At 37.9% G+C, this 25,538-nt stretch overlaps 1 protein-coding gene across 4 annotated transcripts; it reads left to right on the top strand.

Annotated features, from left to right (window-relative positions):
* Positions 1-118: 118 nt before the first annotated feature.
* Positions 119-25,170, top strand: PRP4K (pre-mRNA processing factor kinase PRP4K). 4 transcript variants are annotated; one of them, XR_010365157.1, is made up of 19 exons: positions 119-275; positions 3,985-5,178; positions 8,061-8,234; positions 8,497-8,652; positions 9,381-9,462; positions 10,983-11,193; positions 13,562-13,635; positions 15,013-15,103; positions 15,471-15,618; positions 16,844-16,981; positions 18,151-18,304; positions 19,161-19,275; positions 19,762-19,913; positions 20,372-20,458; positions 21,123-21,894; positions 22,403-22,448; positions 22,969-23,055; positions 23,875-23,920; positions 24,986-25,170. XR_010365157.1 is itself a non-coding variant. In XM_064425906.1 (15 exons), the coding sequence occupies exons 1-15, from the start codon at positions 238-240 to the stop codon at positions 21,324-21,326; spliced, it is 3,018 nt and encodes a 1,005-aa protein (XP_064281976.1). In that variant the 5' UTR covers positions 119-237; the 3' UTR covers positions 21,327-25,170. The 4 variants fall into 4 exon arrangements, 1 of the variants encoding a protein (XP_064281976.1); XR_010365152.1 differs by having other exon boundaries at positions 21,123-23,055; XR_010365158.1 differs by having other exon boundaries at positions 21,123-21,400; positions 21,760-25,170.
* Positions 25,171-25,538: the final 368 nt, after the last annotated feature.

The raw sequence follows: 25,538 nt of genomic DNA, 5'->3' as shown, positions 1-25,538 counted from the left end.
CTCCCAAGGATGGGGCATCCACAGTTTCTCTGGAAGCCCCTCCCTCCCAATAGCTCATCCAACCCCGCCGGCTCCCGGCAGGCTCCATTCCCGCCGCCGCCCCCACAGGCGGGGGGGGGGGGGGCGGAGCCTCCGCCGCGCTCCCGGCCCCGCGCGCGGGGTTCACTTCCGGCCCCGCGTCTCCCCCCGCCCCCTCCCAGCGGCGGCGGCGGCAGCGAAGGAGTTCGGAAGTTCAAAATGGCCGCCGCGGCCGAGCCCGAGCAGCGACCGCCCGAGTAAGGAGCGGCGGGAAGGGGGGAGGCTGCTCGCCCTGGAGCTTTGGGGAGGAGGAGAAGGGAGGTGGAGGGAGAAGCGCGGGCGAGGGGATTGGGGAGGCGGGATACACACACGGGACGGGGACGACAACAAGCGGCCCGGGTGGAAGTGCTGAGGGAGGAGGAGGAAGAGGGTATGGAGAGGAGGACGAGGGAAGGCGGCCGCACCGGGGGAGCGGGGCTGCTGTAGGCGCCGCTGGCCCCGCGGCGAGGCGGCCCGGCGGGGCCCGGGGCGCTGGATCCGCCCGTGGATCCGGGAGGGCCGCGCGGGGGGAGGGGGAAGGGAAGCGGCGGCGGGCGCGTGTCCCCGGGAGTCCCGCGTGCGCCTTCCCGCCCTGCTGCCGCCGCTCCCGCCGCCGGGAAGCGGGACTGCCGCCCGCGAACCGGGACTGCCGCCCGCGCGGGGGACGTGGGACGGAGGGATGCGCATCTTCCGCGTGGCTGCGAGGCCGCTGCCCGCCCGGGCGCGCAGGGCTCGGGCATCCCTGCGGCCGATCCGGGATGGCCGGCGCTCCCCGGGATCCCCCGCGCCACTCAGGCGTACGCACACCGCCGCACCCCCGCTCCGAGCGGGGCCGGGGGCTCCGGGGCTGCCCTGGCGCCGAGCGCTGCCCGCCCTGCGGCGAACCCTCCTCCCTCACTCCTTCCCTCCCTCCCTCCTTCCCCCGGGCCCGGCCGCTCTCGCGGTGTAGAGAGTGCCCGTGCTGGTGGAAGCAGAAAGTGATTTGTTGCCGCCAGCCCCTCCTTCCAGCCCTCGAAATGACTGGCAAGCCCGGCTCCCGTTGGGAAGCGAGGAGCGAGCTGCCGCCTCTCTGCCGGAGCGCGGCTCCCGGGCGGGCGTTCTGCGGGCGCCCCGGTTTGCGCCCTGGGGTTTGGGTTTGTCCGCGAACACAGTCTTCTGCAAATTCTGCTGGGTGTTAACGATCTAATGCTTGCTCTAACGCTCCTCTTTATACATTAATATTTTAGCCGTATAAACTGCTGTCTGTGTCTTTTTCTCCTTAAAGAGTTTTGATTTGAGGCTTGATTTTATTGTTTATCCTGGGAGTAGAAAACCGGTGAGGAAAAGCAGTGGGAGTACACGTGAGACATATAAAGTACATGAACATGAAGAATAGCTTTTAGTATTGTAGAGAGAAAGTTAAGTAATGAGGTAGAAGCTGATGATAGGAACCCTGTATGAAGGAAAAGATGGGTGAAATCACTGCACATCCTTATGAACTTCCTGTAATTCTTCTCTTTGAATTCAAAAATAGGAAAAAATAGGGCTGTAACAAGTTCATGTCACAATTCCTCTGTATTTAAAGGCATTAGCACCTAAACACGTAGACATGCCTCATCACCTTCTGAAATATTCTTAAAAGGCTTTTTCATTCATGTCATTATATCTCTGAAGCATTTAACAGAAGTAAAAGTTTATCCACAGTTTAATGAAATTACTTAAAATAAATATATCCCTGTAGATGAAGAAAACTTGAACTGTTTCTTGCACATCAATCACCCTGATGTTATTGTTGAGTTACAAAGACAGCTGGCAGTTGTATTGGCAGCCTGTAGTGGCCTGGGATGCTGCTGTGGTGATGTGTCTCGTCTGGCACCTTAGCTACCAGCTGGCTTTTCCGGAACTTAAGATGAGGTTATTGCATAACTCCAAAATACATACAGCAGCAAAATAATTTTCTTAAAGATTTTGGTGTCACTTTGTGCTGTAAAGAGAAGGAAGACTTACCTGTAACAGCTTGAGCAGATGTGATTTGTATTGTGTTTAATATTTTTATAATGTCTTGAAGTACCTTTAATGTGATAGCTGGGGACTTACGCAGGATCCTGGGTCCAACTAAAAGAAATTTGAGGGGCACATAGTTCCCTTAAAATTCTCATTGTCACATTTCCCCACTTATGGCACAGATAGACTTGCTCAGGTTGGCAAATCCAAGTTGAAGAAGTTTTGCATTCAATGCTTCTTTTTTAAATTTTTTTTATAATGCCAAGCACAAGATAAAATAAGCTCTTTTTAAGCCAGATTTTCCTCCTTTGTTCTGATATTTTATCATAATGGTGTGGAGTGTCAGGAGATAGCAATTGAGAAAAACACCTTTCTGTGTGCCTTGAATAAACAGAAGTAGTAATAACATAAAAGACAAGCAGCATTCTGAGTTAAGTCTCTGAATATTTTATATTCTTAACTCAAACTGTTTGTTCCTTTTGGACATTCATCATTTCATAGCACTAAAGTTTTAACAAATAATTTTAGCCAATAATTTTTGTGTACTTTGCAGAAAAATCAGCTTTATTTACTAGTACAGGAATTTGCCTCAGCTCAAGCAGGAGAGAGTAAATGTGCACTGCTTGAAGATCCTGTCCTTAATAGAAAGACACTAATCAAATTCATAGCGAGATGCTGTCCTTTAGGTCTGGCTTAGAATGTCTCTGATACGTTTATTGGATCAGATGATCGATCATATTCTTCAGAAACAACTGAAACCAGTAGAGTTCAGAAGATAATTTCCACATTTCTGTGTACACTCACCCCCTGCTCCTGACTGGCATGTTTGGGGGTTTTCTTTTCACCTAATGAGGCTTAGTATACAGCAGACAGCTATTAAAGTGGTAACTAGTAAATTTCACAGCTATTGTTTAGATGGGGTGGGATTGTAGAAAGGTGAGCTCTGGCACCTGTAATATTATTTCAAAAGGCAGATGTCTGTATTAACAGGCAGTAACTTAATTGATGTTCTGAAGGAGATCAGGAGGTTTTTGCTAAACACTGTAAAAACCCCTATTGCTAAGCCAGTTTCAGTGGCTATGGAGGATAATACAAGGGAATATGTAACATCAGGACTGAATTTTATATTTTTTAAAGTTACTATTTGGAGAAATTATCACGAATTGAAAATACTTTTTGAAGAAACACTGTATATTATTATTTTAATAACCTGCTCTAGAAAGTATTCAGCTGTTTTGGTCAGTGGCATTTTACACATGTCAAGATTACCACATTTTTTTGAAGCTGCTAATCTGCTGCATACTATCAGAAAGCTGCTCTGAAATTAGACTTCCTTAATTTGTCCCATTCCTGTATTGCATAAATAATGTAAATCTGTAAGGTTTATATTTCCTAACTGGTGTTTACACTTAGAGAAAAAAATTGCAGCTAAGAGGGTCAGCTCTGGATGAGATTTTGCAAGAAGGTTTTGTAAGGTGGTCTGCATCATACTTTTAAATAAATTTTGATCTTTGGAGCACAGCTGTGTTCTGCCACTTGAAAATACTTGTAAAAGGCATAGCTTGGGTTAGGCATTGGAGTGGAGCAGGTGGTGACGTACATGGTGATGTACTGACAAATAAATACTCAGCACTGTTGTGTGCTATTAACAGATAGGTCAGAATTGAGTGTAAAGGCGTAAGCATTGATTCCATCCACACGTTTGGTTTTGTCAGTGCGTTTGCTGTCTGTTCTTTCCAAACTGTTTCCTTCTGCAGCCATAACTGCCTGTTCCTGAGGAAGTGTATCTGCTGTTATAACTTACTTAAATTAGTGGTGCATTTTTAATTCTCCCAAAGGTAGGTGAATAAATGCCAGTTAGTTTCTATCATAAAATGCTGTCTAATTAACATGACGTAAAGGACTACAGTGAGTTTATAGTACTGATATCTTTATTTTTTACAGGGTTGAGGATGCTGAGGCATCCGAGAAAAGTGTGAATGAAGAAAATGGGGAAGTGTCAGAGGCAGACCAACCTCAGAGCAAGCACAGCAGACACAAAAAAAAGAAACACAAACACCGAAGTAAACACAAGAAACACAAACATTCTTCAGAAGATGACAAGGACAAAAAACATAAACACAGACACAAACATAAGAAACATAAATGGAAAGAGGTGGCTGATGCCTCTGACAAAGAAGATGGACCAGCTAAAAGAACTAAAATTGATTTTTTGGCTCCTCTGGAAGACTTAGAGAAACAAAGAGCATTGCTGAAAGCTGAACTTGAAAACGAATTAATGGAAGGAAAAGTCCAGTCTGGGATGGGATTAATATTACAAGGTTATGAGTCAGGATCTGAAGAAGAGGGGGAGATTAATGAAAAAGCACGAAATGGAGCAAGACCTACAACAAAGTCAAATACTAAGGGGAAATTAGAACCTGTGGACAATAAAACTAGTTCCAAGAAAGCAAGTAAGAGTGAATCAAAGGAAAGGACTAGGCACAGATCTGACAAAAAGAAAGCCAAGGCAGGAGTTGATGGAGTCAAAGAGAAGACTACTAGAAGCAAGTCAAAAGAAAGGAGGAAATCCAAAAGTCCTTATAAGAGAAGTAAGTCTCAAGATCAGACAAGGAAATCTAGGTCTCCAATACTTAAGAGGAGATCTCAGGAGAAAAACAGAAAGTCTAAGTCTCCTCCAGAGGATAGAAATAAGGCTGATGATAAAAGTAAATCGAGAGACCGCAGAAAGTCTCCAGTTGTAAATGAAAGCAAAAGCAGAGATCGTGGTAGAAAATCTAAATCTCCAGCAGAACTAAGAAGCAAATCCAAAGATAGAAGATCACGGTCCAAAGATAGAAAACCTAGGAGATCAGAGACTGACAAAGAAAAAAAGCCAATTAAATCCCCTTCTAAAGATGCTTCTTCAGGGAAAGAAAACAGGTCCCCTAGACGACCTGGCCGCAGCCCAAAAGGGAGAAGCTTATCTCCCAAACAGCGAGAAAAGTCCAGAAGAAGCAGATCCCCTCTCTTTAACGACCGTAGATCTAAACAGAGCAGATCCCCCTCTCGAACCCGCTCTCCGGTTAGAAGGGTGAGGAGTAGATCTGCAGAAAGAAAAAGAAGAGAATCAGAAAGGAGGCGTCTTTCTTCTCCCAGGTAACTTAAAAGTGTCATGAGCCACCATAAAAATGCATTACGGGGTGAACGATCTTCTAGTTTGGAGTTTATCTCCTCATTCTGTTCAGAAAATTAAAAGCTATTAAAAAAGGCAATCAGATAAGTACATTACATCATGAGCTTCCTTTGTATGTATTCAGATTTTTTTTAAGACTATTCTTTCCAGCTGTCAGATGTGCAAATTCATCTTGTGGTTGTTGAAGTGCTAAGTTATTTGCTGCTCACACCCTCACTGGGATCAAGTTTTATAACTGTGTTCTCCTTTTTATTGCTGGTTAGATTCAGAATTTGGCTTCTATTTTGTTTCTTTGTCAGTAGTTCTGTTGCTTTCTGAAACTTATGAGTGAGAATCCTCTTCAGTGTTACACATTAATGTTGGCTAAAAGTGGGTAATTATCCTCTCTTTCCCCTCAAAAAAAGCCCTTATGATAGAGTCAGTATGTGTGAATGTCAGCCAGTTTTCATGTCAAGATGTCCTTCTCAGAGTATTTTTTTTCTTCAGAATATTGTGGATTTTCGTTTGCTAGCAGAATGGTAACGTTGCTTTGTTATTGGACTGCCATATGTAATTATCATATTTTGCATGCACTTAAAGGAGAAGGATGGATAACTATTTATTGTATTGATGTAGTCCTGACATTTTTTTAAAAACACAGATTTAGCCTATGAAAGCAGTTACCTTGAAATTTGAAAGCCAGTAATGCCTGGGAAGTGAGTTTCCAAGAAAAGAACAGTATAAGTGTGCACATTTTTTTATTAATTAATTCATTGGGTGTAAGAAGTTTAAGAGTCAGAATCTGAGTTCAGCATAGGATAATAAATAATTTAAAACTTTGTATCGGGGTTTGAGCTTCACCCAGTTTGAGAACTAAGAAATATGAATTTAAAATGAATTGGAACCACAAAGCTTGGTGAATGGGCACCCAAAAATGTGAAAGTTTCAGCCCAAATCACTGAAGAATACTCTGGTTTCAGGTATGGGGCATCTTTGGGTACTTTGGAGAATGGCCCAGTGATGCTAACCCAATCAAGCAAGTTTTGTAAATGCTACCAGTTTATCTGGCTGCTTCCTGGTGGTTTAGGAATGTGTGTGCCCAAGTACTTGAGTTTTTCTGGCATAGTAGTTGACTTTTCCTCTGCAACGTTTTGCATCTTTCAGTTTTCATTTTTCTTGACAGCTTGTATTGCAGCCAGCTTGAATTGGTTGTCTAGACACTTGTTTCAAGTGATGCATGTGTCTAGAATTTTGCTGTCAAATTCATACTTCTGTGACTGCGTGGTGAGCAGCATGTGAGTGGGGGACTACTAAAATTTTCTGCCTGGAGGTGTTTGCAGATCAGCAGGAATAATCTTTCCTTGTAAGACATCTGAATTAATTCCACCTGTGTTCAAGTTTTAACTACTTGTAGTTACTCAAACTGCCAGAGAATTTCAGGAGCTTTAATGAACCGTTTTAACCAAAAAAATCCCAGTAATTTCATTTTTCAAGTTTATTTCCAGTGTTCTGATCTTGTAAGACACTTCTCAGGTCTTTGACTGAAGTTACTCATTATGTGATGTTACTATGAATTTTTAATCATCTTCCACTTTTTATCTCGCCCTGTCATCTCTGAACTAATTTATTTTTTGTAACAGATATTTTGATTAGGTTCTGGCAGTACAATGACTCTGTTAGTCAGGTAGCCTGGAACTCCTAATCCTGTGCCTTTTTATGTAATATTGTTCAAAGGAACATAATATAAATTAATTGGGCTAAAGGTATTGGCCTGCTCCAGCATTTGTGTACAGTAGTTCCTTGTGGAAAGTGCCAGTACTCTGCACACGCATAAATTTTCATTTTGCCTCACTCTTTACTATTTTGCATCAGTTCTGTATGTCTGATCATTGTCCGTAGTTAAGGTAATTGAAACTGATGTTTCAGTTTCAAAACAAATATAAAAAGTCACAGAATGGGTGGAATTAGTCTTTCAGACCTAAGATATTTTGTTCATTGGTGAGATATAACACACACCTGTTATTCCAAGTTGTTCCAACTTGATTTTTAAAAAAATAAGGAGCAGGAAAAAATAGAATAGCAACATTTCCTTTGAAATAGGGTGAAACTGTTTTCCAATTTCTAATGCAGCCTCATTAGAGTAGTTGTTAAATTTAGAATTTATATTCTTTCCAGTTTTTGACTGACCTCTTGCTGTCATGCAGTTAAGCTTTTTAATCCCATCAAGGATTTTTTTTTGCTTGAATAATTGTGAATCTGTTTGGGCAAGAATAAACAAATTTTGAATAGTGTATATAGTATCAGACTTGAATTATTTTTTAATTTGAGAAGGGATAGTTTAGATTTTAGTTAAGAATTCTAGTTTTCATCTGCTGTTTTAGAATGTGTGAAATGTTGAAGCCATGCAGTTCTAGTGCCCAAATTGAAACAGACATTGTTGTCACTACTGTGAAATAGCATGATCCTAAGCCTAAATTTCAGTAGCATGGTGGGAAGTTGGTAAAATAATTCTCAAGAATAATATTTTGGGGTTTATGTATTGTTTCAGTACTGTGTCTGGTAAACATGAAAACTGGCCACTTTTTATGTAAGACCAAAACACAAGCTTTGTTTTAAAACCTCTCTTAGCTTCGTGGTAGCAATTAATGAGCTGTTTCCAGACTTGTACACACTTCCCAGGGTGGGGAGAGACACACGGGAAGGGCAGCCAGCTCTGCAGCCTACTTTTCCATCCCTCCCTCAGAAGCCCATCTGGTGGTCCCTCACCTGCAGTAAAATTTTTCAAGTGAGTTTTTAGAGGGAATAATTTTTTTTTGTTTCCATCATGCTCCTGATTTTTACTACCACTCTCTTCCTCTGTTTTAAGAACACGGACCAGGGACGACATTTTGTCTAGGCGTGAAAGATCCAAGGATGTCAGCCCACCCAGCAGATGGTCCCCATCCAGAAGAAGATCGCGGTCCCCCATTAGGAGGAGATCTCGAACACCCCTTCGACGCAGCCGATCTCCCAGGAGGCGGAGTAGATCTCCTCGGAGGAGGTAAAGACACCCTGTGTTGTTCAGTGTGTTTTGTGAGATAATACAGGAGGACTAAGGGTTGCTATCATATGTGTAAAGAGACCATGCTATTTTTTTGTCCATATTAATGTGTGCTAACACAGTTTAATCAATTTTGTCCTCCATTAATTAAATTGTTTTATTACTTGGAATCATTTAGTGTCTTTATGTTTTCCTCCTTTTCTTAAAAAAACCAAAACAGGCCCCCAAGCCAAAATCCAAATCTCTTGTCCTTGTCAAACAGGGATAGAGGCCGGAGAAGTAGATCTCGCCTTCGAAGGAGGTCCAGGTCACGTGGTGGCCATAGGCGTCGGAGCAGAAGCAAAGTTAAAGAAGACAAATTTAAAGGTAGTCTTTCTGAGGGTATGAAAGCTGAACAGGAGTCTTCATCAGATGAAAAGTAAGACTATATTTCTCACTTACACTGTTTATTTATAATCTGCAGTTCAATTGATACCAAGAATGAACTAACATTTATCTTGATGGTGTAGTTTTGAGTTGTCACCTAAAAGCATAATCATGTGTTTGTACTTGTGGTCATGTCAAATTAGTGTTGTGAGAATCTGAAAAACTTTGGAATATGCAAACAATACCAAGACCTGTTGGCTAGTGGGCAGACCCCTGGGGAGGCTATATCATTAGGTTTTTAAATTCAACTTAATCTTGTGAAAACTTTTGGTCTGCTTACTAAAGCTTACTGCTTGAGGAAAAGCTTTAATAGCTGAAAGGATTAACTGCTGCCTGCAAATTGTATTCATATTTCCTAAACATCTGCCTATTCAATTGTGCAAGAGTATGCATTCTTAATGAAATTATTAAGGAAAAATGATGCTGCAGTGAAAAGGAACAAGGATTTTTTGTTCGTTTGTTGTCTTTTAGAAGAGGGCTGTTAATTGTTTGCAATTAAAAATAGAATGCAGAAAGTCCCAATGAGATACCAAGAGATACATTTTCTTTGTAAGGAAATGTAAATATATGCAGTGGGATACATTGCATTGCTTTCTGAGTCACTTGAACAGCTATTGTTTAATATATTTTGTGCTTTATATGCCAAGCAACTGCACTTGGTAAATTTCAGTAGATAATTATATGTTTATGAAATGATATTAAAAAGTCATATTTTTATAGTCTTGAAGACTTTGATTTGGAAGAAGAGGATGAAGAAGCAGAGATAAGACAAAGAAGATTACAGCGGCAAGCAATTGTTCAGGTACATGGTTGCAGGAACTAATTCTGTGTTTTTAGTGTAAAAGGTCAGAGTAATGGAAGGCTCTTTGCCTCTTGCTGCATTACAATAGTGATTCCTATTGCTCTATTTTTCTAGTTAGTTCATTGTAAATGTTAGTCTCTCTTAAACTCCACACTTCTTATTGTCACAGCATTGCTTTTGAAACTGAAGTGACTCTTCTGTGAGTCATTTTTGCTACAGTTAAACATTCTCTAGTGGTCTTAAGACATGTTAAAAATGTTCTTTAGTTACCTATATCTGTAGGTTTTCTCAGTAGCTGTTCAGTGATACAATAACCTCAGTGTAACAGTAAGTTAAATTTCAATTAACTGGTCAGTTTGTTTCATGTAGAAGTTGTCCTTGTCAATTTCCAAAATTATGTAAAGGCACTGTCATGGTGTCCTCCCTAAAAATACATGTGAATTGCATGAACTTCTTACTCCAGTAACAAGGTAACAGTAATCACAAGTGCAGTGTGTGATCGAAACCCCTGAAAGAAGCTGTGGCCAGAGGGGTGTCACTGTACAGTAGGAGTCAGCTGTCTCTTTTCAAAGGTGGGATTTGGCGCACAATTAGAACATAGCAAGCAAAATGCTGTAGTGTTTTTATTTAGTATCAGGTACAAAATTACTGGCTTTGATGTAGTGCTTATTTTAAATAGCACTAAAAATATTGTTCATGGTTTTGTGCAAAGCCCATTGTGAAGTCCTTCAGAACTATGACTGAGCCAAACCATATAAATTCTTTTTAAAGACTGGTTGCACCTGATGTTGGTGCAAGCTGGAAGCAAATTGCAGAGCTGAATTCCATAAATGGAAAAACCTCTGCTTATATTATTGAATAGTTCAACCTAGACAACTGGTTGGCAGCAGCATTTCTTCATCTTGATTTTTACCTTTTGGGATAGGAAGTGAGATCTGTATAATTTCATAGTACCTCAGGGTGACGAAGATTGTAAAGATGATGTTTGAAGTTTTTTAATACTTCTGAGATTTTTCAGCACAAATGAATAAATAGGATTTATAGTTCGCATAAAAAAACCTGAATCTAAAAGCTACTTTTCTGTACCATAACACTAATAAAACTGGGAAATATTCTAGAATGTATAATATAAAATAAGTAATTTTTCCTCAAAGACTGTGTTTCAATGCTTGTGTGCCAGGATGGTTTAGTAATAAATTTGTGGCTGCTGACATTTTGTTTTGCATAACTAAATAGGTAATATTCAGTAATAATCTGTTTTTACAGAAATGTAAAGACCTAAAGAATGCACATGAATATTTCAGTCTTATGGTCTGGACTGTGGTGCATTGTGACAAATTGAATTTTCAGAAGTTATATCCCATTCTGAAAATAATCTGTTGTCTTTATTGACATAGGTGATTATGAAAGCAAATATTAATGTTTCAGCTGAAAGCTCAAACCATTGAAAGGGTGAATATGAAAATGTTTAAATTGTGATAAATTGTAACAGTGAGATTAAAAACTCAATTTCTTTTTAGAAATACAAAGGCCAGACAGAAGACAGTAACATATCTGTACCATCTGAACCAAGCAGCCCTCAGAGCAGTACACGCAGTCGCTCAAATTCTCCCGATGACATCCTAGAAAGAGTTGCTGCTGATGTTAAGGAGTACGAACGGGAAAATGTGGACACGTTTGAGGCATCAGTGAAAGCCAAGCACAACCTCATGACAGTTGAACAGAACAATGGTAAGATTCTGAAATCTTTCTAGTGCAATTTATGAAAACTCAGACACTTGGCTTAGTTTACTTACATACTTCCAGACTAGGAAGTAGATTGACTTTTTGGATGGAATTTGGGAACGTTTTTGCAAATATTGTGGTACTTACAACATAGCATTAAAATAAAGCTTCCTCATTAGGAAGGATAATATGAGTGGAACATGATCTCTATATTTCTAGTAACTCTTAACGCAATTCATGCTTTTCATTTGGAAGAGCAAACAAGGATGTCTGTCTATATGGTTAAGAATTACCCTTCCAAATTTTTCTTTTCACTCAGGCAAGTTGTTTTCTTAGAAGCTTAGTGTAGCCCTAGACTTTGTTTTGTGAGGGTTGGAAATTATGCTCCTTTTATACCTTTTTTTGGTCAAAGCCACTGTGACAGAAGAATATATGTGGGTCTGTAGTAAATTAGAATGATTAAAGCTTTTGAGGGTCATTGCTAGTAAGTCCATTTTAGCAGCATAGCTAATTGCTGAAATAGATATTTTCTTGCTGTTCGCCCTATCATGTACTCTGTTGTACAGCCATGTTGAAATAAAATAAATTTTGATATAAAACCTGCCTTTTGCCAGCTGCAGCAAAAGGAACACGGTAGATGTGCCAGCAGTATTGAAAGTCTGCTGCATTTTCTGTCTTTTGAAAGTGGATTACTGTACATCTTCCAAGTCAGGAGAGGTGTGTGCAGTTGCTGTGGTTGTTTTTGAGCTAGTTTAAGCTGCTGTGGTTTCTCCCTACAGTTTAATTGTGATAGCAATGCTTAACGAGGGTTGTGGAGCCTGCCCAACCCCTGCGAGGGAGAGTTGCACTTAGTTTGTATTTCATGTCCTGCACCACACCTATCTTTGGGGGCTAAATATGCTGTCTCTAGTGGATGCTTCTCTTCAAAGTAATAAAGCTGCATCTCTCTGGGAGTGCTGTACTGCTCTGTAGTTTATCCTGGCGTTCCCTTGAGCCGTATGTTTTCAGATTGTTCTCCTGCAGCATAAGTGAAAAGAACTTGTTTTAGTGCTTTCTTTACATACCACAGGCTTATTATGTCTGACAGACAGTGTGTTTTTCCTATTTTGTCAAAGCACGTACCGCTCTCTAATTTTGTCTATTAAAGCATATGAAAATTTAAGCCATAGCTACATAGGCATTTTCCACATGTGAAAAAGGTTTTTAAAGTTACATTCACATCTGGGTGGTAGGATTCTGGGTTGGAGGTGGCTGTAACAGCAGCTAAAACCAGTGGGTTATCTTCTTCTGTAAGAGTAAATTTTTATTTCTATGCTGACCTCTTATAGGGACAGAGTAGTAAGTTGCTAAGAAACTAGCCAATAATTCTTTGTAGCCCAGTACAGGTAACTGGAACTAAGGAAAACTTGGGGAAGTTTCTAGAAGCGTCTGTAGCTCAAAACAGTGGTATAAACTGCCTCCCCACAAGTGTCAGGTGACAGGTCTATACCTTGAAACAGTGGTATCAGCATCTTTATGCTGTCAGATTTCAGTCTGGTTATTTGGTATGGAAGAGGTTTGTGCATCACAAGACCTGAAGCTTCTGAGCTGAATTAACTGTTTGTTTTCCTTCATTGCGTAGTGAAGGGAGGGCTTCCAATTCACCATGTTCATGGAGTGCTGCCATAATGTGTGCATGAATGAAATAGTTTGAAGTTTGCTTCCTTTTACTAATGTGAACTTAATTTATATTTCTTTGCTTTTATCTTATCAACCAAGTAAAATGTTTTTGGGATTTAAAGATGATTAAAAGGTGAGAAAGGGATAATCTTGCCCATAAAAAAATATTTCTCTTTTACACAATAATAGACATTGTATTTGACAAAAAGCTACACACTGGGTCCTTTTTAGCAGGGTTGGAGAAAACATTCTCCAAAGAAAGAATTTCTGGGCCTTACAACTTTGGTTTTTTAGTAAAATATCTTGTGATTAGCAGAAAAGCCTGAACTTGTGTATTGAAAACATGACTGTATTTCTTTATATATACACATAATAATTTTATAGTTCTTTCTATATATATGTATATAGTCATTATTTGTAGGGAGCATGTAAGTATGTAGATTTTTCCTTCTGCTATGCTTACTTGAAAGCTATTGCACGTAGTTTTCCAAGGAGATATAAATTTTTGAGTTGTTTGAAGAACTTAACTAGTCTGAGTTTTAGATTCTAGAATGTGAAATGATATTTGCTAGAAACATTAGTAGAGCTACCTGTTTGTCATTCTGTTTACTGATCTTAGACTATGTTGTGAAGATACCAAGTGCCAAATTATACTGGCAACAGATTTATTGGTTGACATCTTTTTCATGTTGAGTAATCTGAATTTCATTTTAAGGTTCATCTCAGAAGAAGCTGCTAGCTCCTGATATGTTCACAGAATCAGATGATATGTTTGCTGCGTACTTTGATGTAGGTAATTCTTGGAGATGAAATATAGGATTTCTTTTCTGCTTGATTTTTGTTAGAGTCACTGTCACTTGAGGGTTGGGAGAACTTTGATTTGTAAAAGCACATGCTACTAAGTGACTTGTGTATTCTTAATCTTTTGGTCAGCCAAGGCAGGCAAAGTGCTTCTTAATTAGTATTTCGGTGAAATAAAACCTGCTGAAATTAGTGGAAATTTCACCAGAGTTAGCAACTGGGGAATTTACCTGCTGTTTGAATACAATGGCACATGGTAAAAACATGAATCTATTTATAAGTTCAGCTTTTTATTATTGTTACCATGTTGCAGTGTTCTAAATACGAGTTTTTTTCCAGAGATTTATGTATGGTTAATTAAAAAATGTGTAAGATACTGTAAATGGCTAATGATGCTATGTTGGAGTAATCTAGTGGTTTGTTTGGAGATTTTTTGGGATGAAGAGATACATTTCCTGGTTTTACTTTAACACTTTTTTTATTAGCTTTTCTCTAAATATGCTGCAGTGACCCTCAGATATTGGCAGTCCAGTGACTACTTTTGAGACTTTATGTGCCATTCTCTATAAATCCTCTCAATTGCTGCTGATGCACAACACTGAGAAATAACTAAAGACAAGAGCTTTCTTCTTAACTTTAACCAAAATTAACTGGAGAATTTTGATAGCAGATTTATCATAGGCTGTGGTTTTACTCTAGTAAAACCCTCTGACCTGGAAAAAGATGAATACTTGAAGGGTAGTGTGTTTGTGTGAGGGTGCATTTTTAAAAGTTTGGAAGTTACAAGTGGGCCCTTACATGGCTTGTAACTGAGCTCCCCCTTCCAGAAACTGTTGTTCAATTAAAGATAAACTTTACTATTCATAGTTTTGCATTTGTGATTAAAATATTGCCCAGTCTGTTAAGAGATGTCACCAGCAGTTGTAGAAGTGTTATGGTAGTATGTGTAACAGTATTAAACAAGTGGCAAGTAATTAACAGAAATTCAAGGCTTAAACAATTGTGTTTTCCTTGCAAACTGCTGAACTTCTTTACTATAAACTTACTGTAAATAAGTAGTCTTACCTTAGATGGTCCAAAATGTGCATTGTAATGTGACTTACATAAATTCCTTGTGAGTATTAATTGAAACTTTGCCCATTTATGTTTAATAATAATAATAATTCTGTTGGTTGATCTCATCCTCTTTCCTTGCATCAGTCTTTAGATGGTGGTGTGTTATAACATTAAGTTGTTTCTCTCTCCTGCAAGATAAGTGTGTGTGTATTGTGGCGAGAACAGTAGAAAAAAAGGGCTTTGGGAAGTAAACATCAAAGACAAATACAGAGCACACAAGCAAAGCTGTTACTTTTCTTTTTATTTCAGAGTGCTCGTCTAAGGGCTGCTGGGTTTGGAAAAGACTTCAAAGAAAACCCCAATCTCAGGGATAACTGGACAGATGCAGAAGGCTATTACCGTAAGTTGTGTTTGTCTATCTGCAAGGACAGGTAAAATGAGGGTGCTGAGTGAAGCTCCTCATTGAAATGTTGTTCTAATGTAGATCTTTCCCACATCCCTCTCTTGAGTGTGTAATGTAATGGATGAAACAATCATGCAGGTCTTAACCTCAGTTTTGAAAGGACACCAGACTTAGAGACTCACCCTTTGTTCCCCATAATTCCCACAAAGCTAGGTGATACAAGCAAGACATTGTATGCCATGAACTTAAAGGATCTTGCTATTTGCCCACATATTTTCTAAAGATAGAGAATGGTTTATTTTTCTTCAAAAGTTCCATGACATTTATCCCTCGTAACTTGGACTTGCTTGTTTTTCTCCCTCAGGTGTTAATATAGGTGAAGTTCTAGATAAACGTTACAATGTCTATGGCTACACTGGTCAGGGAGTCTTCAGCAACGTGGTGCGAGCCAGGGACATGGCCAGAGCAAACCAAGAAGTAGCAGTGAAAATCATCAGGAACAATGAACTTATGTAAGTAGTGGGGTTTTTGATAGTAATAAAGCATGTGGAACAGTTGGAAGTTTTTCATGGTGTGATTTGAATCTCCCTTTGTTTCAAGTGAAGTAACAGATCACAGCTGTGATTCCCGCCTTTTCTGCTAATGTGAACCAGATAATGGGAAGTGCTTGAGGACTGTGTATCCACACTTCTTTACAGCTATCACAGGAAGAAGGGTATTTGCATTTTTGCCAGGCATTTTCTCATTTGCAAAACTGCAGGGACCAGTGACAGCAAGAAACAGGGTTACAGCTAATTATGAGCTGTATGTTTCTTGAGATGGGAGTTGTGAACTGTAAAATTTCTGTTTTGATGGACCAAATCCATTTGACAGGCTGTGGGTTGGATCCCAGTCATCATCTGAAACTTACAAGAAGATCTCCATGCATTTAATTTTTTATATTTTCTAAACATTTGCATGTATATAAGACACATAAAAAGAGATTGTACTCTCAGTGTTGAAATACAAAAAAAGAGTTCATTCAGAATGAATGAACATTAACAACTAAGATCTCTTCAACTATGTCATTTGAGGACTTGACTTTTCTACAGTACTTGATTTCACTATCTGTTGCAGTATTTATACAGTAATTTCTTGTGTCCTCTTCTATTAATGACAACTTAAATTACAATCTTTTCCATGTATTTTAACTTGGAAGTTTTGAAAGTTGTCTTACTGTGTGTATAACTGGATTTATTTTAGTTATGTGCATAAGTGTCCAGAAAAGTTTTAAAAGCAAAAGGGAGGGTGATAAGCTGTTTTAGTTTGGTGTGTTGTGTGGCTAATAAGCTGGGATGTGTAATTGAATCCATAGTCAGTTGAGTTTAAGTCTTAATACTGTTGTATGTGGTGAAGCACTTTTTTAAACAAGTGAACTTCTCGAGTGAATGCTGTTTGAAATTTGTCACATCACAGGACAAAATCCAGTTTTAGCCTTAGATGCAACTGAGAGTGAGGAAAAGATAAGTAGGTTGCAAAGGTGCAGTGAACATCCAGGAATTAAATAAACTTACTTAGTGTGTAGTCACTGACAGCAAACCATTGTAGGAATTTTGGTTTTTCAGCTGTGGTACATGAATTATTGACAAGACACTTCTCATTCCTGGATAATTATAGCCACACAAGTGAATGTTTAGATTTTAAAAAATACTAGAATTTAACTGATTTTGTTTTAGAGTCACATTTCTCTGTTTTCAGGCAGAAAACTGGCCTAAAAGAACTGGAATTTTTAAAGAAGCTCAATGATGCTGATCCTGATGACAAGTTTCATTGTCTACGGTTATTCAGGCATTTCTACCACAAACAACATCTCTGTCTGGTATTTGAGCCACTCAGGTAAGATGACAAATGTTTGGGGTTTTTTGTAAAAGGTAAAGTACTACTGTGTGTTCTTTACCTGTCTGGATTTGGCTGTTGTTTTGGTACCTTGTTCTAGTGCCAAAATTCAAGAATGCAAGGAATTTTGAAACAAAAAAATATTGTCTGTGGGCACAAATTCACAGACTACTGGACTATTTCTGATTTATTTTTAGCACTGTTGTGAGTTTTCTGCCTGGAAAATATTTGAAAAAAGATAATGTATTAAAGATGGTTCATCTCTCGAGTACTGCTCTTAATGATTTTTGTATATGTCAGTATTTTTATTAGTTTTCATAATTGTTCATTTTAAGGGCTTGTGTTAAGATGCATTCCCAGAGAGATTCAGGAAATGCTGTATGTTCTGTAAAGAGTACACATACAGTAACAGCCTTAGGGAGAAAGTTGTTACTGTGATTCTTGCATGCTCACTTTCTGTTCAAGTAATTGAGCTCTTGTGACAGGTTGATTGTAGATACTGTGTTATGGTAGATCAGCTATATCAATTGCCTTAGTCCCCATTCCTACCTAGAGACATGAGTTGTTCAAACCCTAAGTTTTCTGTGTCTGTCATATTTTAAATTTTGCCATATTTGGGATGAAGATAAGTTATATACTGCAACAATGAAAATTTGGTGAGATTACTATCATATTTCATTAATAAGCTGTAGAACAAATTATTGTCTTGTGCTACATTATCTCTTGATAATACACTTTTACCTTATTTATGTCCAGTTACGTTTTTGTCCTGGAATGATGGTCTATTTATCTGCTGCTTAGGTCACACCAAAATTTTTTGTGTGCTTCCTTTTTCATTTATGTCTGCAGAAAATGATTACAAAGGGTTTATGGTCATTAAGATAATGATGTTCATGTGCAAATAAATCCTCTCATATCAATATTGATTAAAAATATGCTCTGAACTAAGTCCAGTGTAGTAAGTAATTACACAGCATAAGACAGATCTGATTGACCAGCCTTTTTATTTCAGTTCTGTAGTTCACAGAGTGGAATGTTGAATGCTACATTTCTCAAAAAATATGTAAAGTTAATTGGTTTGTTCAAGTTTGTAGTAGAATTTAGGAGGCCACTATCAGTTTTTCTGTTAAACTCTTTCCAATTCTTTTTTCCCCCTTTTCCCTTAACAGTATGAATTTACGAGAGGTGTTGAAGAAGTATGGGAAAGATGTTGGACTGCACATTAAAGCTGTGCGTTCCTACAGCCAGCAATTGTTCCTGGCTTTAAAACTTCTTAAAAGATGCAATATCCTACATGCAGATATTAAACCAGATAATATTTTGGTAAGTAACAAATAATTAAAACTTTTTTTTTGCATGGTCTCCAGCATAAAATAAAGTATTTGAAATTCGTATCATTCTGTTAATTTAGGTGAAGTAAAATTTATTGAAAATGTTAAAGGTTCACCCTTTGATATATAATTATATTGTGGTATAAATAGTAAGAAAAAATACTACACAGCACCTGAATAAAATCTTTTTCAAACAAACATTACTCTCCTTCTGAGATTATTTGAAATTTTCATCAGTAGTTGAGAGTTGTTCTTGCTTTCTGCAAAATGGAAGCAGGTTGTTTGAGTCTGAATGGAGATTTTGCTTATGTGAGTGAGATGATGGGGAAAGGTCTTTAATGCCTCTTGTCTGGTAGGGCATGAGAGCAACATCAGAGGAATCCAGTGGTTTCCTTTGTTTTTTTGGACATCATCGCTGTGACAAACTTAGATTTTTAATTTATCTAAAATGTTCTCATATTACTGTCTCAGCAGTAAATCTACTTTGTAAGCATGAGATGTGAATAATATGCTGTTTTATAAGTGGTACTCTGGATACTGGAGTTGCAAATCTAAATCAGTAAAATTTCAGTATCTGGAATGAAATCTAGGTCCACCAAGGATATTTTGTTATGGGAAAAGTACATAAAACTGACTTTTTTTGTATTTTGTAGGGTCTGAAGACATTAACTCTCACTTTCATTTTGAGCAAGCTTTATAATTTTCTTAGAATACAGAGAGGAAGGAACTTCCAGTTTAAAGGCTAAATGTTTTTTCTGTCTCTGACTTAAATGTGTTGTCCCTTTTACAGTTTTGTTATCAATTCTGTCCACAAATAGTGCTAATGGATATTTATGTTTAACTTGCAGGTGAACGAGTCTAAAACAATACTAAAGCTTTGTGATTTTGGCTCAGCTTCACATGTCGCAGACAACGACATCACACCCTATCTAGTTAGTAGATTTTATCGAGCTCCAGAAATCAGTAAGTACATTTTGGATTGGCTACATCTATCTCTTACCAGCAAGTGCCAGTATTAGCAGATGAAAATTTGACTTGAATTTATTCTCTAGTCTTAGCAAAACATGATTCTGAGAATACGATGGCTGTCAAAAATTCAGACTTAGAAGGCACGTTTGTGTGACTCTTCATGTGTGTTGGTGATCAGCTCAGTGAGAAGTCATTCTGATGGGTTATAGTTATGTTTCAATTTAGAGGTATTGTTCTGACTTCTTGGTTTTTGCTAATTTAAAGCTGATCAGTTTAGGTGTTAGGTAAAAACCTCCCTTTCTAAAATAGGGGTTCTTCAAAAGCTAAAAGCTTTGTGTCCTTTTTTTACTGGTAGCGTTTTATTCCCAAGAACAGCAGCACCAATATAGTTTACAAATCAGATTTTTTTCATCTATCTGCTTTTGTGATATTATATCAAAGTCTGCCTTTATGGAATTAACTGGAATTGCTCTGTTTCAGTTATAGGAAAAATCTATGACTATGGTATAGATATGTGGTCTGTAGGCTGCACATTATATGAGCTTTATACAGGAAAAATACTGTTTCCTGGCAAAACCAATAATCATATGTTGAAACTTGCCATGGATCTCAAAGGAAAGATGCCAAACAAGGTAAGAAAAATAAGTAATAAAATATATGAAACTGCTCTAATGAACAGTAGAACATACATTCTTTGTTCTCCCAGAATTCTGTTTCTTATCATATACATTTTTTCTTAACAGTAAATACTAGACTTTGCTCTGACTGTGTAATTGATTCTGATTTAAAATCTTATGAAGTGCAGGTATACAGCTTCTTTTTCATAGACTAAGTATAAAGTGAAAGCAGAAACCTTCTAAGCACTGACCTGAAAAAAATGCGTAAGTCAATGAAAGATACTGTGTCCTTTTTCAAAGGGTTTCAACTGTATCTTTGTATTCAATGTCAACATCACTTCCTGTCCTTTGGTATTTTTTTTGTTAGTATTAAATTTTTTATGTTAGCAAATTAATAGACATTGATGTTAATTGTGAAATGTGTAAGGCACAGAGAACTTGCCTGAAAGGCTTGCCTTTTCCTCATTTTCCAGATGATTCGAAAAGGTGTGTTCAAAGATCAGCACTTTGATCAAAATCTCAACTTTATGTATATAGAAGTAGATAAAGTGACGGAAAGGGTAAGTCCTCCATGTATTGACTGATCCATCACTTTTTCCAAGCTTTCCTACTATATGGTCTTTCAAATGTACCTTGGCTTCCTAATTAAAAACAAGATTTTATAAGCTATTAGAAAGTCCTTTTGCAGCAGTATGGACAGGTTACATAGTTATAAAATGGCCAGAGATTTTTTTTCCCCCTGGGATGTAGGAACACAATTAAGAAAACTGAATTTAATCTAATGGATATACAGGGTATCTCCATATAATCTGTCCTTAAATTACTAATAAAAGAAATTGTGCCTTTATTTTGTAGAAAGATGTTTAGTATTATATGGTTATATTGTATGAGGTCACTATTAATTTTGGTATCATTTTGATGTATTATATTTAAGAAGAATCTCAAAATAGTGGTCAGATATGGGAACTTTCCATGTAGACTTCCATGTTCTGAGTTATGGGATGTTAGTGTTCATGTGTGAACCTGTGTTTGTGGCCTCCCCCTCCACAGTGTTTTTTACACTCTGCACATGACAATTTTATGAGGCCGTGTGGGGGCAGGGTGTTGCTGCTCAGATACAAGACAAGCCTGCTGAAAAGCTGCTGCTGAAGCTCTGTAAAAGGGATGGATAAGGGGTTTGTGCATTACTTCTGTTCTACAAGGCTACCATTTCTGTGTTTCTAGGAGAAGGTTACTGTTATGAGCACCATTAATCCAACCAAGGACCTATTAGCAGACTTGATTGGGTGCCAACGACTCCCTGAAGACCAGCGTAAAAAAGTGCACCAGCTTAAGGACTTGTTGGACCAGATTCTAATGCTAGACCCAGCTAAACGGATTAGCATCAACCAGGCTCTGCAGCACGCCTTCATCCAGGAGAAAATTTAAACCAGATGAAGAAGTTCAAAGGGTTTGATTAATTAAGATACAAAGACTGAAGAAATTTCACAGCAGTTATTAATGTATATAAACATAAATATTTCCCCTGCAAAGTTGAGGAAGAAATGATACATTTGAATTAACATCAAGGCTGATATTTCTTTTAGAAATGTTAGAGTAATTCTGTTTTGTGTCTTATGTGAAAATTTTCACTGTAGAACTGTTTTAATTGCCAAGACTGCACAAAAGTACAATGCTAATGTATATGGTTGCAGTTCGTATATATTATAAAAAAAAAAAAGCATCTGTTATAAAAAAAAGAAAGAAAAAAAAAAAGAGAGCAGTAATACTGGGTGGTTGATTTGTTTTTAGCAGACTTGGCTTCATTTTTGTCTTTACAAAATGGCCAGCATAAATGCTGTTTATATTCACATTTTCCTAGGTGTGTGTGTGCAGGCCACAGCAGCATGCCCTTGGTGTAGTCAGTGCCGAAGGGGGTCTGTTCCTTCTTGAGCCTGCCCGCAGGGATGGTCTCCTCTTTTAAAGCAGGTTGTGTACAACTTTCAGTACACTGAAGGTAAGCTAACCCATCAACATCACCGGTGTTTAAGCTGTTATTTTACTGGAACAACTGACAAATGAGAGACAGTAGCATTGTGGCAGAATTCCCTGCATGTTTGAGAAATGATCTTGTTTTATTTTCTGGCATTGCAACCGTGGCATAGTTACAACTTCTGTTCTGTTCATCACATTTAAAACTGGGAGAGAGCGCACTTGATGGATAGAGCGCCTTCAGTGTACTGTTTCTTATTACTTTAGTTTTTTTAATCAACTTGCTATAGACTTTGTATACATTTTGTTAAATACAGTTCACTATGACATAGAACCAATACTTGCAGAAGAGTTTTCATTTAATAATTACTTATGTTGGGATCTCATTCGAAAGACCTTATATCTAAAGGATAGATAGACAACATAATTTTTAACTATTTGTATGTCATTTTGAAAGTGTACTGCTTTATGCTAAAAGTGTTTCATTTGTTCATTGTTTTCATTATTTGTGATCATGTTGTCTTTCAATACAGGCATAAACCTTCCACTCTTGAACAAAGCAGCTGCTTTTTAAAAGCGGTAATTGCTTCTTTACCTTTTATTTCTTTTGTAAATGAAGCTTTTCTTTAAGAAATGTGACTTTAAAGTGTTGTCTCTTGCATAAAACAGTTGACACTTACTTATTGTAAAGTGAAGATTGTTCTGCTGCATGTAAAGTGGACCATGCAGATTTCTGTATGTTTTCAGTATGCATCATTAGATAATAAAGTCTTTTGTGAACAAGGCATTTGTAGCCATTTTTAAGAGAATCTGTCTTCAGTGATGGTAAATCAGGTAATTTGTAAGACCTGCCCCTGCATTTCCTATTAATCATTTAATTAAAGGGATTATTAAATGTTACGATCTTTGGGAGAGCTATATGCTATATTAATTGGATATATAATTATCACTGCTTAAAAACAAAGCAAAAAACCCTACAGATACTGTCTGTCTGCTTTCATTGTAATGAAATTATTCCTGTAGGACATGGGATTAAATTCAGGCTTTAACTAATGTTTGTGCTGTTTTTCTCACTTTTCCTTTTTGATGGTGCTGAAAGAGAAAAAAGGAAAGCGAGTCACAGGCCACTCAACGCCTACTCCATGGGTCTGATTTGCTGAGACACCAACTTCACCTTCCTAACAAGGTTATTTCTGACAGCATGTGTAGATAAACATTTAGCAACAAGTTAAAAGAGCTTGAGACAATTGAGTTGGTTATACAGGGTGAGGAAAACAGAAACAACCTTTTCAGGACCATACTGCTGTTTTAATGTTCTCTTTGATGTTAAAAAGCTCATATTTTCATTTTTTTAATAATATATTCTGACAGGCTGTGAAAACCCCACTGGTTTCACGTACTTTATAATACTTTGAACTAAGAAGGATTTTTGTATCCATCTAGGTACATAATGGCAACAGTCATGCACTCTTAGTGCGCTCAAGAATGAGGAAAAATGCCACAAAGCAGGTCATTCTGCTGGTGGGGAATACCCCACCGAGGAGGTGTAATGAACTAACTACGAAAACAAGCAGGAGATGGGTGGTTTTGTATACCTATTTGGAACCTTCAACCTGTCTCTTCTCAATTTATATTGTAAAATCCCTAATAAAAACCTATCTCTCCCTATTTCTACATATTGAGGTATCTTTTTCATACAGGAAATGAAAGTAGTTAGCTTTCATGTGTAGTGAAACACTAGTTGCTTGCTAGTTAAATGCAGCAAGTGTGACTTGCACTTCTACAACATAGGCAGCACTTCTGAGGGCACTTTTGCACAGATGTAGTAATAGCTTATTCTTTCTTTTGCTTTGTACTTTATTAAAATAGGAATATGAAACAATGAAATGAGTTGGTGATACAGAAACAAAGCAGTAGAAAAGATGCCCCTTAATGCCTACAGAATTGTTTTAAGCTGCTCTGGAGAAGCATAAAGTTGCTCGTTTACTTGTTCTTTGTGTTGTAGGTGCAGCTCAAAAGAAGATGAAGGCTACCAGAAGACATGAACAAAGGTTTCTGTCCTATAAAAGATATGAAAAATACTCTTCATCTAGTTCTGTCTTAATCTTTTAGTTTCCAGCGTTTCAATTTAGAATTTATTAACACTGCTGCATTACTGATAATTCCTGAAACATACTTGCTGTATTAAAATTTGTTACATAGATTGTTTTGTTTCTGGTTGAAGAGATTTTCTTATTGCAATTGAATGAAGGTAAACTTACATGAGCATTACAGTTACAAAAGCATTACTCTTTAAATGTAGTTTTCTTAAAATGATAGAATGAGCAGTACAAAATCTATTACATTTAGGAAAAAAACTGGGCCATTATATTTGGTTAATGTAAATGTGTTAACCAGAAAACATTTAAGCAGGTGATGCACTTTTTTCTTTAACTTCAGTAGTTTCATTATTTATTTCAATTCTGTCAAACTTAATTAGCCATACAGAGAATAGATGGCAGGGATTATTTTAAAAAAAAAAGTGGATTTCAGTCCCCCATCCAGCTGATACTACTTGTTGACAACAGTAGAAAACTTTAGTTCTGGCTTCAAAAACCTCTGGACTTGAGGATTTTTTTGACACTGTTAAGGCCCCTCTCCAGTTTTGGGCAGTGCCTGTCCCTGTAGCCTGAGGTCTCTGAGGAGAGTAGCTGTGGCTGCCACTACAGTCAGCTGAATTCTCATGGTTGTGGCTGGGTGCAAACAGAAGAGCTGTGCAACAGAGTGAACAATTTCTCAGCTCATCTAATAGGGAGGATAACTTACCTTTTCCTCCCAAGCACAAATTTTTAATTTATGACTTTGCTAGAGGTCTTGCATATAGAAGGTTTGGCGAAATCTGTTGTGCTGATTTCTGTTTCCTTCTCCCTCATGGTGACAAGGAGCTTCACCTTTAACATACTCAGTTTTCCAAGCCTTCCGAAAAAACAAGATTGCAGCCCTGTGGAGTTAGAATGTGTTCTTATTACCTTGGTGTATACTACTTAGTTTAAAAATTAACTACTATTCAAGAGTTTTTAATAGAAGATAATGATTCCTTTAAAACCTTTTTAATAATACTTTATCTCCATACATAGGGTAAGTGGCATTAAACCTCTGAAGAACCTTTATGTGTATCTTGACCCCCATACAGAAGGCAGACCAGACTGTGATACTGCTGGAGATAGAGGGATCTTCTACAGCATGTGTAAAATTGTAATGTGGCTGGAGGATGTTGAGATGTGGCAATTACTTGAAATTAATAAACTATGCTTAAAACTTGCCTTCATCCTGTCTTCTGTTCTACCACCATATCCTACTGCAAAGCTGTGAAATATATTCACAACTCTTAAATGCACTAGAAATTAAGTGTAATTCTTTGAATGGGGTTGTCTCCTTAGGTATCAGAGGAGAATCTCTGGGAAAAGTCTTCCTGAACATGTAAAATGGAGCTTTTTTTAAGTTGCATCTTCCATAGCTTTGGAAGCCACTCAGCACCAAAGATTTAATGTGAATTCACTTTTATTTTTACTGTGTCTTTTTTATCTTTTATAGCAAGGTGTTAGCCTGCATTGAGTCAGGGAATGAAAGAATTGGATTGTATTGCAGTGAAGGGAAGCCATATATACTTACAGATTAATCTTTTTAACA

This window comes from Passer domesticus, chromosome 1 (assembly GCF_036417665.1).
Source record: "Passer domesticus isolate bPasDom1 chromosome 1, bPasDom1.hap1, whole genome shotgun sequence".
NCBI lineage: Eukaryota > Metazoa > Chordata > Aves > Passeriformes > Passeridae > Passer > Passer domesticus.
This window is presented reverse-complemented; position numbering and strand designations above follow the sequence as displayed.